Below are 17,342 nucleotides of genomic sequence, written 5' to 3' on the forward strand. Positions count from 1 at the left end.
TAATTCAGGTCCTAACAGTGATTATTTCACTATTATAATGTATCATTCTGGTAAAATTGTTGAGTTAAACGACAGATATTATGTGGGTGGCAAAGTTGATTATTTTGATTGGTGTGATGAAAATGAAATGTTTGTGTTAGAATTAAATGAAATGGCTAAAGAGTTATGATTGAATGATGTGATTCATTTTCTGCACAATAGGGGTCTGCCAAAGACTGCAATTATGTTTCAAAGTTACAACATAATGTTGATACTCTGTTTTTAGTGAATTTTCTTGAAAATGAAAGGTCACTAAATTATATAAATATATGTTCAGCATGAAAATTTGGTAGAATTGAGTGAAAATAGGGTGAAACTGGACAGATAGATGATTTACATGATGTAGATACTCTGTTTTTTTTTTTTTTTTGCTATTTGCGGTTTTGTGGGCTTTTTCGTTTTAGAGGGAGAGAAATAATTTTTTTTATGAACCGAAAATAGCAAATTCTTAACCGTAAATAGCACTTCACAATCCTAAATGGCCAGTTGATTCTACTATGTCTATTGTGCAGAATTCAAAAAATGCAAGGATTGCATTGAAAAATGAAAACATCTACCACTCATTTAACATTTTCACCATTTTTTTTAGAAAATGGTGAAAATCTTTCCAAAATTCTTATAAAATTTGCAAACATTTTTTTTAGTTTTAATTTTGTTTATATATTAGTATTGTCTTACATGTATACTATTGAAAAAAAAGTCGGGGGTACTGTCCCGGAACCCCCGTAAACTTTTGGTCCACCATTTTTATTAAGTGTTATTTATATTATTTGCTACATTCAATTCCGAACACTCTTGGAAAAAATCCTGAATTCGCAACTGGAGAAAGTATAAGTTTATCCAGTACACCTATATGTTGACCGTAAGTTTCTCATTAAATAAAAAAAATATGTTTCAATCCAATTCCAACGATTTGCTACTGATAATGTGTAGAGATGTATGTTGTTAATATAGTATTATCAAAGCACATTCACTCATTAAATATGTTTTTCTTTAATATTATGAAGATGCAGTGTTGCTTAATGCTTACCATTCATAAGTTTATAAGAGAATGCATCAAATCTTGTAACTTAATACAGTAAAAAGATATTTGCCCCCCTTAAAGGTCGATTTTCATTTTGCCCCTAGAGCCCAAAAATCGACGTTTTTCGCAATTTTCGTCACCACCACATGTATCACTCCTCTTCCTCCGCCAATCATCATTCCCCTTCATCCCTTCCTCAATTTATGCCCTACTTTTTTCTTATATCCCTCTAAAAAAGTTGTAACGAAACTAAACAAAATTTACAACATCACACACAAGTGACAGTTCTGCAATAATTTCACTCTTCTTTCCAAAGGGAAAGTCAAGAAAGCCGAAACACAGAAATTTAGAACCATAATTTCAAATTGCATTTAACTTTCTTACAAGCTAATCGATATTGGATGATTTATTGACTCTCTTGGAATAAAAGAGAGAATCTGTCAAAATCGAAGCAACATATCTCTCTCGATCTCACAAACCATTTCATGATTTTTCTTACTCAGTCGAAAATTCTTTCTCCCAGAACCATTTCTATTTACAAAATTCAAGAAAATTGATACCAATATGAACTCGATAATATGAAATTTCATGTATTCTGGTGTTGATGGGCGAACAAATTGTGGTTTACTGCTCTTTTCTTTATGTGCCTATATTTGTTTTGCAATTTTCTGGAGAGTTAAACCGAGAAATTCAATATATAAGATTTCTGATCACTAGCTTTCATGCTCTGAGGAAGAAGTAAGAATTCGGACAGTTCTTGGAAACATTTTTCTAAAAAAAATAATAATAATCTTTGTTCAAATTCTAAATAAAGGTATTTTGCGAAATGATAGTCCAAGAACTAGTTAGCTTCTTAATCTAAGGCATGCTAGGAACCATGTTTAAGGCCTTCATAATAAAAGTATATGTGAAGGCATCTTCCTGCAGCTTTTCAAACCTGCATCATCAAACCAAAACCAAAATTTAACTTTACAAGTATAGCCAAACTAAACTGAAACAAAAATTATTTATTATTATGTACAGCAAGCAATGAGGCACAACTTTTAGAATTCTTTGCAGCATAAATATATTAATTGGAAGTTAAAGCAATAACTAGACAGTATCATTCATCTCAGACTTTGTTTTGATGATAATTTATTCGGTAAACACTTTAGTTAGAATGAAAAAAACTTATATGACCAGCAAATTATGAACTACCAGTGGAATGTAATATCATTCATTACCTTCCTGACTTTGAAAAATGCCCCGCACCAAGTTCACATTTAAAGAGCAGCGTATTATCATCGGTCTTTGTATCTCTCAACTTTGCAACAAATTTAGCTGGTTCTGAGTACAGAACCCGCGTATCTGTCAAAAAACAAGTGTTTATATTTTACCTCAACAGAAGCAATATTAAATAATTTAATGGGAAACAAAACATCTATGTTTTCATGGTGCAGTTGACTTGGGTAAGATGAAGAAACAAATTGAATAGTTTAACATAAACCAGTCGTGATATAAACGAATTTACGAATGTTAGCTAATTTCATGTTAAAGGAAGTGAGCAAAATCATTGCCGAATGACAAGGATCAAAAGTAAGCCATTTTGTGTCTGAATATGTTCATATGATGCCTTACCCTCAGAAAACTAACTAGGAGTCTCCCACTAGGTTAAACAAAAATCATTCACCTAATCCTCAAAGAGCTAATAGAATCCATATCCCATGTGTATAACAAAGTGATGCAAGCATTCAAATAATATTATTTTCCACATTTAAAAAAATTAAAAATAAATAATCTATCTCTTTCGCTTGCCCCTAACTTGGTATGTGAACTATAAAGAAAAAAAAAAGTGATTCTTTACATTCCCATGACATGCATACAGTGGTTAAGATTTGTTTTCACACTTACCATTTAATCCGGCAGTTACAAGAACAGCAGGGTAATTTTGTGCTGTGATCTGTAAAAGTAGTCAATGTTATTATATAAGCAGTTGTATAAACTAATGAAATTTGATGAACTGAAACTAAACCAGTAAAGTGTAAACAGGGCAATAGGATTTCATTACCAATATGGACGTTCCATAAAGCTACTACCGATATTTCATCTATCGCCTATATCAACATGGAAAAATTCAAAAATAAAAAAAAAAACGATTAAGCACTTACATTATCAACTGGGGAATAGGACTTCATGTAGAAGTAAAACTCTTCTTTGCGAGGATCACCCCATTCCTGCAGTAACAAAACAAAGAAACATAAGTGAACATGCCTTACTTTGCAGCCTACAGTCCTTTTGATAAATCTGGCTTAACTAAACTGTGACAACTAGGAAAAAAATTGAAGTGGGAAATGATGCAGTGGAAAAAGGTATCAGAAACAGCAACGGAACTGTTGGTAAAGCATACAAAATGCTAAACCGACATGTTAAATCTGAAACAATGGGTCTCTGATTCGTCTGTTTGTGAGCCTATATCTTTCTCGTGTAGATTCTATACCATATCTAGGTATAAACTTGATGACATTACTTTGATATTAAGGACCAAGATAGGTTCGAACTTTTATTCATCTTAACAGGATTCCCGGCAACAGAATCCAAAATATTCAATAAACGAAATAAATATTGCAGCCTTATCTGGTTTGACATTCAATACCTGCAAATCATTATTAAACAGAGTAAAAAGAAAAAGAAAAAGAAAAAAAACTCCTGATTGAAAAATTATAGTGGTTCGAAAAGTAACTGTCTTATTAGTAATCCCCACTGCAACCATATATTTTACTAACTCAACAAGTATCTCAAAGATAAAAATAGTTTTCCAGTGCCAACTAAATTGATCTTATTTATATTTACCCTGGGATATCAGGTAAACTAACCACAGGAAAGCCGATAATTGCTACTACAAAGTTATCAATATATTCTTTGGTTTTTTAAGTATATCAGAATTCCCAGCGGGGTAGTCATAATACATTTTGGTTGTATGCTCAATTGTTTAGTAGTTCAGTCCGGTCTTGCTGAGATATACTACATCTCTGCTATGGATGTAAACTTAAGTACCTAAGTTTTAACAGTGAATATTTTGAGGAAAGACTTTAAATAGTTATGATTTACAGTGGAATCACAATTATGTATCGGTACATTTTGTTTTTTGGTCATTTAAGACTAATAAAACATTCACACACATACAGTTCGCATATGTTTAACTTAGAAGACTTTCTATTCAAAGGAACTATAACAAGTTGCTGATTTTGCGGAAAACAGAGACAAGGAGCCGTATAATGGATAATATATAGCATTAAGAGACTTGATTATAGTCTCTTAGATTTAAGTCATCACGGTGTTTAGAAACAATTGTATGGAAACCAAACTCACCATCCATTCTGAAGTTGTAAGAGGAATAGTTGGATCAAGCATAGTAGTCAAAACATCAACAAAAGGCACTCCAGCCACAACGGCCTTAAATAAATCAGGCCGCATGTTAATAACGGCACCAACTAGCAAACCACCAGCGCTTCTGCCCTCAATGCAAAGTTTTTCCTTTGAACAGTACTTCTTTTCTATCAAATATTCAGCACAAGAAATAAAATCTGTGAATGTATTTTTTTTCTTGAGCAGTTTTCCATCTTCATACCATGGTCTTCCCATTTCACCACCTCCACGAACGTGGGCAACTGCAAAAATGAAACCCCTGTCTAACAAAGACAACCTTGATGCCTTGAAATATGGATCAATACATACCTGTTTTAAAAAATCAACAGTTAGAAGACAATCAAGGTCAAGCTGTCAGTGAAACTTGGGCATTCCGAATGTGTTGGTGTATGTCAAACCATATGAAAATGATAAAACATAAATCTGATCCGAAATAGTAAAAGGAAAAACTTATAGCACTTGAAAAAATTTGCATTACCTCATAGGAACCATATCCATAAAGAAGTAGTGGATCTGAACCGTCAAGCTTCACTAGATCTTTTCTATATACAATCGAAATAGGCACTTTAGTACCGTCAGCAGAAGTAGCCCACTGTCTTTCAGTTAAATAATTACCAGAATCAAAGCCTCCCAAGACCTGTAACAAAATTAAGAAAATAGTTAATTACGACACATCAAATTTTTATATTTTGGCTTCAAAGTAATGGTAAAATCTTTTCATGGAGGAGTCGAATTAACATAGATAATGTGCTGTAACAAAAGTAGATGGGATTAGTCTTCTATGAAGATCCATCAGTAGAACAGAAACAATTACAGGTAATTACACTCTTATAGACTTAAAACTTGAGGAGTGTGTTGTCAAAATACTAGGCATTTTTCAAAATCTGCAATCTGGTTATTCTTTCTCACGAATACAAAACCTTGGAGTATTTTTGTTATTAAACATGAAATAGTTCCTGAACCTGGTCTGTGCTTGGCTGCGTTTCTCAAACTATACGTCCATATTAAGGATAAGAGTGTCATTTCAACCACTAAAGATTTCATTAAGATGCATTACATTTCCTGAAGCAGCCAAGCAGAGAAAGAGGGGGCATTTTTTGTTTAAATGGTCGGAAAAGACAGGGAACCAAAGTTGTTACTACAAGAACAAGGAAGGGCATACGAAATTAACTTTGCAGAAAAGCCACGTTATTTATCTTCCATGTATACTAACAAATAAATAAACCTTTTCAAATGCTTTAATAATAATGTGTTTGGGTGTTCTACGAAAAGGTAGTTGAAAGCCAAACCTGCCCCAAAATATCACTTTAACCGACTTTCATTCACCAACTGTTGCAAGAAATTCCTAGATTTCGAAATAATCTGTAAATTCAAACAAATCCTCAACCTCCACAACAATGCGTTTATAAAAAACTCTCTAACAATGTCTGTTTCATGTCCTAGTGAACCCGAGGTAGTCAATTGATGCCGGGAACGAGCCCATCAAGTGATCAACCTTTTGGTTAAATCTACGGAGAAGTTCATATTCTGCCAGATTTTTTCCTTCATTCCATAAGGCTATACTGCTGGCTGCTGCTGAAGCCTTTTGTCCCTTTCTCAAATTTTATGCTCCCTTTTGTCCAACATTTATGACTCCTATTATTTTCCATTTAATAAAGAGTGACACATCTTTCGAAGCTAACTAACTACATGTGATGTGACACCACTATTTCTCAACCTCTACTTCAGAGTGCAGCACCATAATTCACTTCCTCAAACAAGAGATAAGACATCGATACACAGAGATCATATCTCAGGCATCTTACTCTATTACCATCACGACCACCACCCGTCTTGACACCGAAAAATGAGTAGATAAAATAAACAAACAAGAAATGAGAAATCAGGCGACATAGAAACAATATAGAGTAGATCAAGTTACCAGCAAGCCAAGTTAATTCTTCATTCCACAAATCAAAAATGCAAAGAAAGAGCTTTGGTACAAGTTTTTTAAGAAGCAAAGAAAAATATTGATAACAATGATTAAAAACTTCCAATTCAGGGATATCAGTACCGATAACTAGAAGAAGTGTTTTTATTATACGAACAAGTCAATAAAAATTAAAGATCAAATACAACAGTAAATCCACAAGCAGACTAAAAACCCAAAATAAAACAACTCAATGTCAGCAAGTTAACATTCTACTTAACCCTTCAGAGCAACCATCTACTATTAACTTAACATAGTTATGAATCATTTCGAATAAGATAAGTAATCCTTTATTACTCTATGTGGTCTATGTATGAGAAAGTAACTCTACCTTATCATGGGGCGCTTTTATTCAAGTCTTACCCTTCACTAATGGATTATAAATGTGGTGTTAATCCTTGTACCACTTAATTAAATAGCCTGGTTCCTCTATGTAATCATTAAATTTCCCATTCAGATATCTAGTCTTATGTTTCACATTTAAGCAAATTCCCTAGACGACTAGACAAATCAAAGAATCTAGTCAATTGGTCATACGGCTGTCAAATGAACAGTCCTTACCATTAGGGGAAAAAATATTAACATAATAGCAAAACTTTTAACTGTTAAAAAAAATATTAACACATTGCTAGAAATCCTAGACTAGGCACAGGTATTATCTCAAGGAAAGAGTTGTCTCAATAGAAAAAATAAGAGTCTGGATACCAGAAAACGTTTAAGTGGTCCAGTAAAGTTTTGAAAAGCTGAAATCCTATTTGTATTTAAGTTAATTGTTTTCTTATTTTAAGGTTCTTAAAGATGCAAAGATTGTTGGGTTTGAATAAAATCAGTTCATGTTCATGTATGTTTCAGTTTAATAATGGTTCTCCTCAGAAAAAATCTGAGTTTTATACTAGAATAATCTTTTGAGGTCAAAGGGTTTCGTGTACCTATATTTGCTATATGAATGGGAACACATGTACAATATGAATCCAAAGCATAAAGACTTTTTGAAGAAGATTTAGTCTTAGTAGGCTTTTGCGATAGTAACATGTAATAACTCACCACATCAATCTTCTTGAGCACTGAAATCCCAGAGTTCATATCATAATCGTAAACAGAAGGAGGTGTCTTCATCGAGCTATAATCGAACCTTAAAATACAGGAATAGAATTCTGACTCTGATGGATCCACTGAATATATAGGATCAACAAAATCCACTACCCGGCCACCTTGCAGTCTGTCAAGTGGCTCTCCGGTAGCTGGAAGGTTATATATTGTTATCTTGGGCAAACCATTTTCCCGCTGATAAACAACAAGATGATCGCTAAAGAGTTGCATCTCCTGAATATTGACACTGTTGAAAAGTATAAAATATGTCAGCTGAGTTCATCAACAGAGCTCAAGTGAACAGGAGAACAAAGCAAGCGAAATCTCTCACACAAATGAAAGTTCAACACTGGTGTATTTTCAGTTTCCTGGAAATTTAGTTTAACATTGAAGAGTTTTCTCTTTCCTCTTTTAATCTAAAAGACCAATGATGCATATCAGCCCTCAATAGCTTATGCGCTCAAGTGGAAAGAATAAGGATTGATAATATTTCTTCTTTTTTTCCTTTGAAGTTCTTCTTTTGACTAGGAATTGGTAATGAGTTAGTTCGATTAGATCCTTGCTCAAGTAGGAGAGTGAAGTGTGTCCTAATCATTGTCTTTATAATAGACACATTCAATCTGGAAATACAATGTGGAGCATCTCAACTTGGATATCTGCTAGGACAACTATATCTAGTTCCCTATATGGTAAAATTCATTATTAGAGAGTTGTTTTTCTTGTTCAGATTGGAGAAACTTTGAGGTTGTTTAATATATCTTCTGCTTTTGTAACCTTTCGACTTTTACTCTTACTGTTGTCATGCAATGACCATGCTACGAGTGACTGTATATTTAAATGTTCCTTATGATCAAGAGTCCAACTGATGTCACTTTGGACACTATAATATTTTTTTTAATCTTGAATTTGAGACTTTCCTAGATTACTAGCCTATATAGCAACCCTTCTCCATATCACATGCTTCTGCATCTCAAATTGAAATCTTTATTCACAAAAAGTTCAACTCGAACATTATCTAAACGAAACCAAATCAAAATGTATTGAAGGCAAGCAAATGCTATACTTCAAATGCAATGCATGTAATACAATAGGAGGTATAATTTGTGGCAACATGTAAAATTCACACAACTTAGCTTCATTTTTCATCTAATACGAGGTTGTTCAGAACCCATATAATGATATACCAACAAATAACTGAAAATTGATGAGAATCAATGAATGGACAAAGCAAAGCCTGCCATATGAATATTTTGCCATCCCTGAGTAATGGTAGATTTTCAGTAGATATGCTTGCTTGTTTTGGAATGCATTTTCAAAAAACATGATTCCCATCATTGTTGAAGAATGAAGGGTCAATCGTTTTTTTGTAATAGATACTGAAGCAATAAAGAAATTATGATCCAACGGTAACATTCATTATTTTTTGTAGAATTGAAATTTGAGTGAGGATTATGTTATGCTACATATGCGAGGACAAATTTCCGCTTTTTGTAGTATTTCCACCAGTATAAAGTTTAGAAGGAGCTATGCACATATCACTGTATTTGAGAAAATAATTCTTAAAAGAAATGATTATGTCCTCTTTTAAATTTAAAGATGAATAATGTGGCTAATTGCATTGTTACCTTGGCTTGTGAGGAAGAAGAACTGTGGTAGCTGATGTGTTATCCAGTGGACAAGCAAGTATTTCTGAATTGAAACACTCATCACTTCTTCTCTTAATAAAAAAATGATTCCCACGATGACTTGCTGATGTGTCTATGCCATCCAAACGTGGTGTCAAAATAACTAGCCCATCTTCGGGCTTCGAAATGTCAAGGTAGAAGACAAACCTTGTAATTTTGCTCGCAGATTCAACAAACAGAAATTTCTTGCTCTCAGAAACAGCAAGATCAACAGAAAACATGTCATCCGTTTCATGATAAAGACAAATATCCAAAGATTGTTCCGTTCCCAGCTTATGTAACCATACCTGTCAAAAGCAATACAACATGATTGATAGGTTTCAATTTTGAAAAGCAATAGCAATAGCAATTAGCAAATTACTTTCTTTAATGGGTAACAGAAAATGGTACTGAACTGCCTCCAAATAAACACCCAAAACAATGGATTTCTACTGCGTTAACAAGATAAATCTTCATATTTCAATTATTGAGGCTATCTGACTTTTTAGGATAGACAAGAGGTCATCAACTGGGATCAGAATTGCGCACCTTATACGTTCAACTTTGAGGAACTACGTACATTTACCACAAGCAAAACGGGCATAAACATAAAAATATTAACTCCATGGTTCACAAATGACTAAAGCATAATGGAAGACGTCATTCTTATATAGAAGTGTAAAGCAAATAAATAAAATTATTATTAGCATAACTCAATAACATAGCAGAAGGACAACAGAAACCAACTCCCCAGAAAATGCATGGCCCTTCATCACAATTAGAGCTATAATGTATTCTTTTAATTCACAAAGTTGCATAAACTTCTTGGAAATCACTACCACGAAGAGAGGAAGAGCATAAGCTTAATTAGGCACTCATCCATACCTTGTCTGGTCGGAGTATCTCATCTCTAGTGGTGTAAACTAAAGCGTTGTTGTCAGCCCATTCAAGATCTGACGTAACTCCAGCCAGAGGCTTCCCAACTGGTGTTCGAGACTCAGCATCAATGACATGAACTGTGAAAATTTCATCTCCTTTAGTATCTTCTGCATAAGCTACCAACTTGTTGTTTGGACTAACCTGGTTTTAAGATAAATAAATAAATAATAAGGATAAGGTGAGAGGCGTACAACTATATTAGAAAGAAACAAATTACTCATGAGAGGCAAAGCTCAAATTATTTAATATAAAAAATAAAAGAAAGAAAACAGAAGGTTATCTTGCTTTGAAAGCACCGATGGTGTAAAATGCATGTTCTTGAGCTTTGGCATTTTCATCGAGAAGGACATGCTCCGGAGGGGCATCCGGTCCAGTAGGCATGGTGTCGTAAACAGACGCTTCTGTACCAACATTACCCACAGGTCTGCGGCAATGCTGGGAATATTCTTTACCCTCTAAGGTCCTGCTGTAGTAATAATAAGCTCCTCTGCGAAAAGGCGCTGATATGTCATCTTCTTTTAGACGACCTCTTATCTCGCTATAAATCTGTTCTTCTAAATGTTTGGTTCCTGCAGTAAGTAATCCAACAGTTATAAACCGATTCAGTTCTTCCGAATCAGATGCATTAGAGATATAAAAATTTAAAAATTGACGCAATTTGCAATTGGCTTCAGCAGAAGAACTTCTTGAAATTGGCGGAATTACTACTTTGAGTAATCTTCTGGGTTTTTAAAGAATAGATATCCCTAAGAACCCTAATTGAGAACGAAAATCAACCAATCAAAATCAAAGATAGATACATACATTGTCCCCATCTCCTAAAATCAAAACCCCAACTAAATATTCAATAGAACTGAACATACCGGACATGAGATGGTCGGTGTAAGCATTCTCCTGTCGCAGATAAGACAAAACATGAGGGTCGGAGCGAGAATCGTCGCGAAGCCAGTAGTAATTGTCGATTCTGACGTCACCAAACATCTCCATCTGGTGTTTCACTTTCTTCGCAATTGGAGGTTCCATGTTCGATGAAAACAGCGAACAAGCTCCCACACTCAAATTTCTCCTCGGAGATATCGAAGCGGAAGAAGAAGATTTGAAATGGAACGTATGGAGTGTTGCAGAATTTGTAGCACTCGGCAAGTGACGCAGTCTGCGCATCACTCGGGCTATGCCCAAATCTAATCTTTCAGCCCCTGCTCGTTGGAGGGATGGGACTGGGGGCTTATTTTGTAAATTATACTGTGTAGATTAGTAAAAGATGGATCAAATTTATTTTCGGTTTGGTAATTTTGTAAATTATACTGTGTAGATTAGTAAAAGATGGATCAAATTTGGGAATTGCTATTCGCGGTTTGAAAATTGCTATTTGCGATTATAACAAGACCCCCAAAAAAATATTTTATCTTTCTAAAACCCCAAAACTTCCCAAAAAAATTCAACCCCCCCCCCCCCCCAAAACGCGTAAAAGCCCAACTTGGGCGCTCATTCATGCAGTGCACGCCCAAGTTGGGCGTGCAAGCTGCATTTGGGCGCCCGAGTTGGGCGTCCAGTGCCAATTTTTTTTTTTTTTTTAAATCGAACGCCCAAGATGGGAGCCCAAGGCGTGTACGAACGCCCTAGATGGCAGATGTGCATTAGAGTCCATCGATCTTCATCAAAGCTCATTTTTATATTGTAGAAATGAAGAAACACATAATGAAGAAGATGAATTGTGTCTTGTATTTCATCAATGAGGGCTTGTACATTTATATACACACAAGAGAGAAACAATAAAAGGAAGAAACTAATTACACCTAATCAAATCATTAATTTAGACTTGATTGAATCTAATCAAATCACTAATCAAATCACTAATTAAGACTTGATTGAATCTAATCAAATCACCTAATTAAGGCTAAACTAAATCAAAAATGAATATATATTATATTCTTCTAACACCCTCCGTCAAGTTGGAAGTGGTATTGATATATCAAAAACACCCAACTTGCGAACTAATCGTCGATAAGCTTCATCGTCAAGTGGTTTCGTAAAAATATCTGCCAGTTGATCACTTGAACGTAGGTATGAGGGGGCAATGCGACCTGCCTGAATTTTTTCTCGAACAGAATGACAATCAATCTCAATGTGCTTGGTGCGTTCATGAAAGACAGGATTTTCTGCAATGTGTATAGCAGCTTGGCTATCACAATGAATTGGAATTGGTTGAGAGTGGTTGAAACCGAGATCCGTTAGAACATATTTTAACCACTGTAACTCACAGGTAAGTGCAGCGAGAGAGCGATATTCGGCTTCGGCAGAAGAACGAGAAACGGTTAGTTGTTTCTTAGTTTTCCAAGAAATAGGACTAGAACCTAACATGGTGAAATAACCAGTGGTAGACCGACGAGTGGTAGGACAACCAGCCCAATCAGAGTCGGCATATCCTACTAGAGTGAGAGAACTAGATGCAGAAAGGAATAAACTTTTACCAATTGTACCTTTAAGATAACGAAGGATTCGATTGGCAGCATCAAGATGAGTAGAATGTGGATTTTCCATGAATTGACTAAGAGTATTTACCGCGTATTGAATGTCAGGTCGTGTTACAGTGAGATATAGCAGACGCCCTATGAGTCGTCGATAGATTGATGGATCGGGAAGAGGAGTCCCATCATGTGGACGTAAACGAAGATGTGGTTCCATTGGAAAATCAGACGGACGAGAACCAGTCATCCCGGAATCAGATAAGATGTCTAGAGTATACTTGCGTTGACATAAAAAATGCCTTGTTTAGAACGAGATACTTCAATACCCATAGAGTATCGAAGATTACCAAGATCTTTTATGGAAAAAGAATTGGCAATAAATTTTTTGATATCGGAAATAGCATCATCATTATTTCCTGTAATGATAATATCATCAACGTAGACGAGTATAAAAATGGATGTCTTATTACGAATATATGTAAAAAGACTGTAGTCTGAAATTGATTGATGAAAACCACGACTAATAAGAGTGGTTGAGAATTTGGAGAACCATTGACGAGATGCTTGTTTAAGACCATAGATTGATTTATTTAATTTACATACACGAGTCTCCCCTTTGTGAGAGAAGCCAGGGGGAAGTTTCATATAGACCTCTTCATTAAGATCTCCTTGAAGAAATGCATTGTTAACATCAAGTTGGTGGATGGACCAACTTTTAATGGCAGCAATTGAGAGTAGGAGACGTACAGTAACTAGTTTTGCCACAGGTGCGAATGTATCATGGTAATCAATTCCTTCAATTTGAGTGTAACCTTTGGCAACTAGAAGAGCTTTATATCGATCAATTGAACCATCTAACCGATATTTAATTTTGAAGACCCATTTACAACCAATGGGTGATTTGCCGGGTGGGATTTGACATAAGGACCAAGTGTTATTTGATTCTAGAGCTCGAATTTCCTTGGCCATTGTATCACGCCATTCAATTGATTTTATGGCTTGAGAATATGATCGCGTCTCTTGATTCTTAATGACATTTGTGAGAAAGGCTTGATGGGAATGACTTAAATTACGAAAAGAAATGTAATTTGCTACTGGAAAATCAGTGGATAGTGAAATATGATTACAAATATAATCATTGAGACGCTTTGGTTGGTGACGGATGCGTTGAGGGTAATTACGAACAATTGTTGTAGAAGGTGAATCAGAAGATGGTGTGCCATCGGAAATAGATGGAGAATTAGTTGAACCATCAAGTTGAGAAGGTGAGGAAAGAGATTCGGAAATAGAGGGAGAATTGATTGAATTATCAAGTTGAGAGGGTAAGGAAGGAGATGGTGGCGAGTCATCCAAACTCGTAGTTTCATTATGAGGAATAGAATCACCCGAAGGGGGGTCGATGAGTGGTGTAGGGTAGTCAAAAGTCCCATTATCATTGATCGGAGTAATTGAAATTGGATCTTGTAAAGATGAATTTGCAAGATCATGATATGGAAAAATTGACTCATGAAATATGACATCGCGTGAAACGTAAATTTGACGAGTTTTGAGGTCTTATATACGATATCCCTTTTGTCCATAAGGATAACCAACAAAGATGCCAGGTTTTGCTCGTTCATCAAATTTATGTTGAATATTTATATTTTTAGCAAAACATAAACACCCAAAAACTTGAAGAAAGGAATAAGATGGAAGTTGTCCAACTAAGACATGATGAGGAGATTTATATTGAAGGACTGGAGTCGGAAGTTTGTTAATGAGAAATGCAGCGGTTAGGATACATTCACCCCAAAAAGAAAGAGGCAAGTTTGCTTCAAATCGTAAAGCTCGAGCGACATCAAGGAGATGCCGATGTTTACGTTCTACAATGCCATTTTGTTGTGGGGTCGCAACGCAACTACGTTGATGAATGATTCCATTATCATGAAACCATTTTTGAATTTGTCTGGAAAGAAATTCAGAACCATTATCTGAACGTATGGTTTGAAGTTGAGGAAGAAAAATATCCCCATTTCCGGAATTGAAACGAGAGACTTTTGTGTTAAATTGACGATGAATTAGATTAAAAAAATGGGTTATCATGTTGAAAGTTTCGGATTTGTGTTTCATTAGATAAATCCAAGTGCATCTTGAATAATCATCAACAATAGTTAAGAAGAATCGTGATCCATTTTGTGAGGGTATAGAGAAAGGACCCCAAATATCAACATGAATCAATTCAAAACAATGAGAAGAACAAGGTACGTTGAGGAAATGAAAGACGTGCCTGTTTAGCACGTGGACAAACATCACAAACAAAATCCTTATTTGGAATAATATTTTGTGAATTCTTAACAATAAAATCAAAACGAGGCCTAGATGGATGACCAAGGCGAGAATGCCATAGATCAAATTTATTACATTGCTTAATAGAAAGAGCAGAATTAGAAACCTTGCAATCTAGAAAGAAAAGACCATTGTGAGGATTACCCCGACCAATCATCTTCTTCGTTGATTGGTCCTGAAATATACATCCAGACGAAGAAAAAATTATATCACAATTTGTGGATTTCGTAAATTGTGAAATGGATAAAAAATTGAACTTAAAAGATGGAATGTAAAAAACATTCGTGAGAATGAAAGTACCAAAACATTTGACAGTGCCTATGTGAATCACAGGCGCGTGAGAGCCATCAGGCAATTGAACATATATGTTTTTACGAATAGGGGAATATGAAGAAAAAAATGAGAGAGATGTACATATATGATTAGAAGCACCGGAGTCAATAATTCAACAAAATGATGAAAATATGTGATTTTTACCTGCTAAGTGCACTGAGGGTCCACTAGTTTCTTCTTTGGCAAGAAGTGTGAGAAGTTTGTTGTATTGTTCGTGCGTGAGTGAACTAGCCATAAGAGTGGAGTTGGATGGTGGTGGCACGGATTTCTTCACATGTTTGTCGGGAAAGCCATGAAGTTGATAGCATGTAGCAAGAGTATGACCATGTTTGTTGCAATGGTCGCAAAATGGACGTTGACGTTTTCCCGACGGACGAAATGGAGGTTTAGATGCTTGAAGTGCAGCGGCATCAACAGTAGGAGTTGTGAGAATATTGATCTCTTGCTGCTTTTCTTCTTGACGAACCAAATTATAGATACGTTGAATGGAAGGAAATGGTTCCATCAAGAGAATTTGGCTGCGAATAGCGGAAAAACGTAGTCCTTGAAGAAATTTCATGGATTGATCTTGATTTTGTTGGTCAATAATGCTTTTAGCATTACCACAAATGCAAGGAGTGATATGGATAATGGAACCGAGTTCATCCCATAGAGATTTGAGTTGCGTAAAATACAATGAAACATACATGCTTTCTTGTTTGAGGGCAGAAATGGACTGTTTCAATTGATAAATTTTTGGAGCATTTGATTGAGAAAAACGATCCTTGAGATCGGTCCAAATTTGTGCTGCAGTTTCAGCATACAAGATACTTGGATGGATCTCAGGTGAAACAGAATTAAGGATCGATCCAACTTCATACGAAATCGTTACAACGTTCCCAATTAGAAATGTCAGATTTCTCTGTCGAAATTGGGAGTGACCCATCAACGAAACCAAGCTTATTTTTGGCACGAAGTGCCATTGTGACTGCACGACTCCATGATCCGTAATTATCTCCTGTCAACAAAGGTGTGACAGGGATAGTAGAAGGACTATCGGAATGATGGATTGTGTATAAATCGGTTATGATGGGTGTGGGTGATGATGAAGAAATGAAGAAACACATAATGAAGAAGATGAATTGTGTCTTGTATTTCATCAATGAGGGCTTGTACATTTATATACACACAAGAGAGAAACAATAAAAGAAAGAAACTAATTACACCTAATCAAATCACTAATTAAGACTTGATTGAATCTAATCAAATCACCTAATTAAGGCTAAACTAAATCAAAAATGAATATATATTGTATTCCTCTAACATATATCATGTTGCAGTTTAATATATGTGCTCATGATACAAATGAAGTAGCTTTTTCGCGCAACACATTTAGCAAAATTTTAAGCATGATTTAGGCCCTTATCCCGTTCGAATTGTGGAAAACTCAAAAGGCAAAAGTTATAATGCGTTGCGTTAGTTGTTCAAAGTTTTTGAATAATCATGATCGGACTTCATATGAGAAAGATATTATAAAATCCATCAACACTGCCAAAGTTGTCAATAAATTGACGCAATTTCAGGATTCTTCACAAATTTTGATTTTTATCTGGTTTATTTATCTAGCTTTAATTTTTGGGGCTGCGGATAACACATTTCTGAAATTTTATGCAGATTAGGCCTTTGAAATAGATGTTTCGAAGGATTCCTCCAAAAGTGTGATTCAAATCAAATTATTTGGGCCGAAACTTAGATGAATAATTCGCGTTGATTCATGATATGGATAAGAAGTTTCCGGGGGTTGTTCTACGACAAATGGTCAAGAACTTGATACTTACACTGAGGTCATCAATTTATGATCTGAAAAATTTGATCGAGTTATAGAGGCATACATTCAGAATAAAGTTTGACGATAATACTCCAAAGACGACTTTCGGAGCAACCCAGTCGATTGATTTTTGAGAATCAATATATTACACTAAAAAATTAGGGATGGCAATTTATATCTGACCCACGGGTACCCGCTCTGAAATTTACGGGTATTGTTGTAGAATGCATGGATGAACTTATATGTTTCGTATTATTAATCTCTCCTATTATGCATAGTG

General features: G+C 35.2%; 1 protein-coding gene across 1 annotated transcript; it reads right to left on the reverse strand.

Moving 5' to 3' along the window:
• Window positions 1-1,727: 1,727 nt before the first annotated feature.
• LOC105962326 (Prolyl oligopeptidase family protein) lies at window positions 1,728-11,388 on the reverse strand. The gene is made up of 11 exons (XM_012986623.2): window positions 10,993-11,388; window positions 10,415-10,698; window positions 10,076-10,270; window positions 9,152-9,498; window positions 7,482-7,773; window positions 4,947-5,105; window positions 4,412-4,777; window positions 3,211-3,276; window positions 2,954-3,002; window positions 2,287-2,410; window positions 1,728-2,000 (listed from the first exon to the last, which is right to left on the reverse strand). The coding sequence occupies exons 1-11, from the start codon at window positions 11,288-11,290 to the stop codon at window positions 1,922-1,924; spliced, it is 2,259 nt and encodes a 752-aa protein (XP_012842077.2). The 5' UTR covers window positions 11,291-11,388; the 3' UTR covers window positions 1,728-1,921.
• Between the last annotated feature and the right edge of the window lie 5,954 nt (window positions 11,389-17,342).

The sequence above is a fragment of the Erythranthe guttata genome, chromosome 12 (assembly GCF_056151865.1).
Source record: "Erythranthe guttata isolate IM_541 chromosome 12, IM_541, whole genome shotgun sequence".
In the NCBI taxonomy this organism is placed as follows: domain Eukaryota; kingdom Viridiplantae; phylum Streptophyta; class Magnoliopsida; order Lamiales; family Phrymaceae; genus Erythranthe; species Erythranthe guttata.

What these genes read in the sequence shown, in the direction of transcription:
- LOC105962326 (XM_012986623.2), bottom strand. Translation starts at nt 11,290, where the DNA reads ATGCGCAGACTGCGTCACTTGCCGAGTGCTACAAATTCTGCAACACTC. An exon ending in CACCGACCATCTCATGTCCG is followed by an intron (nt 10,699 to 10,992) that starts GTATGTTCAGTT and finishes TACTTACTGCAG; the next exon opens with GAACCAAACATTTAGAAGAA. An exon ending in ATGGATATGGTTCCTATGAG is followed by an intron (nt 4,778 to 4,946) that starts GTAATGCAAATT and finishes TTTTTAAAACAG; the next exon opens with GTATGTATTGATCCATATTT.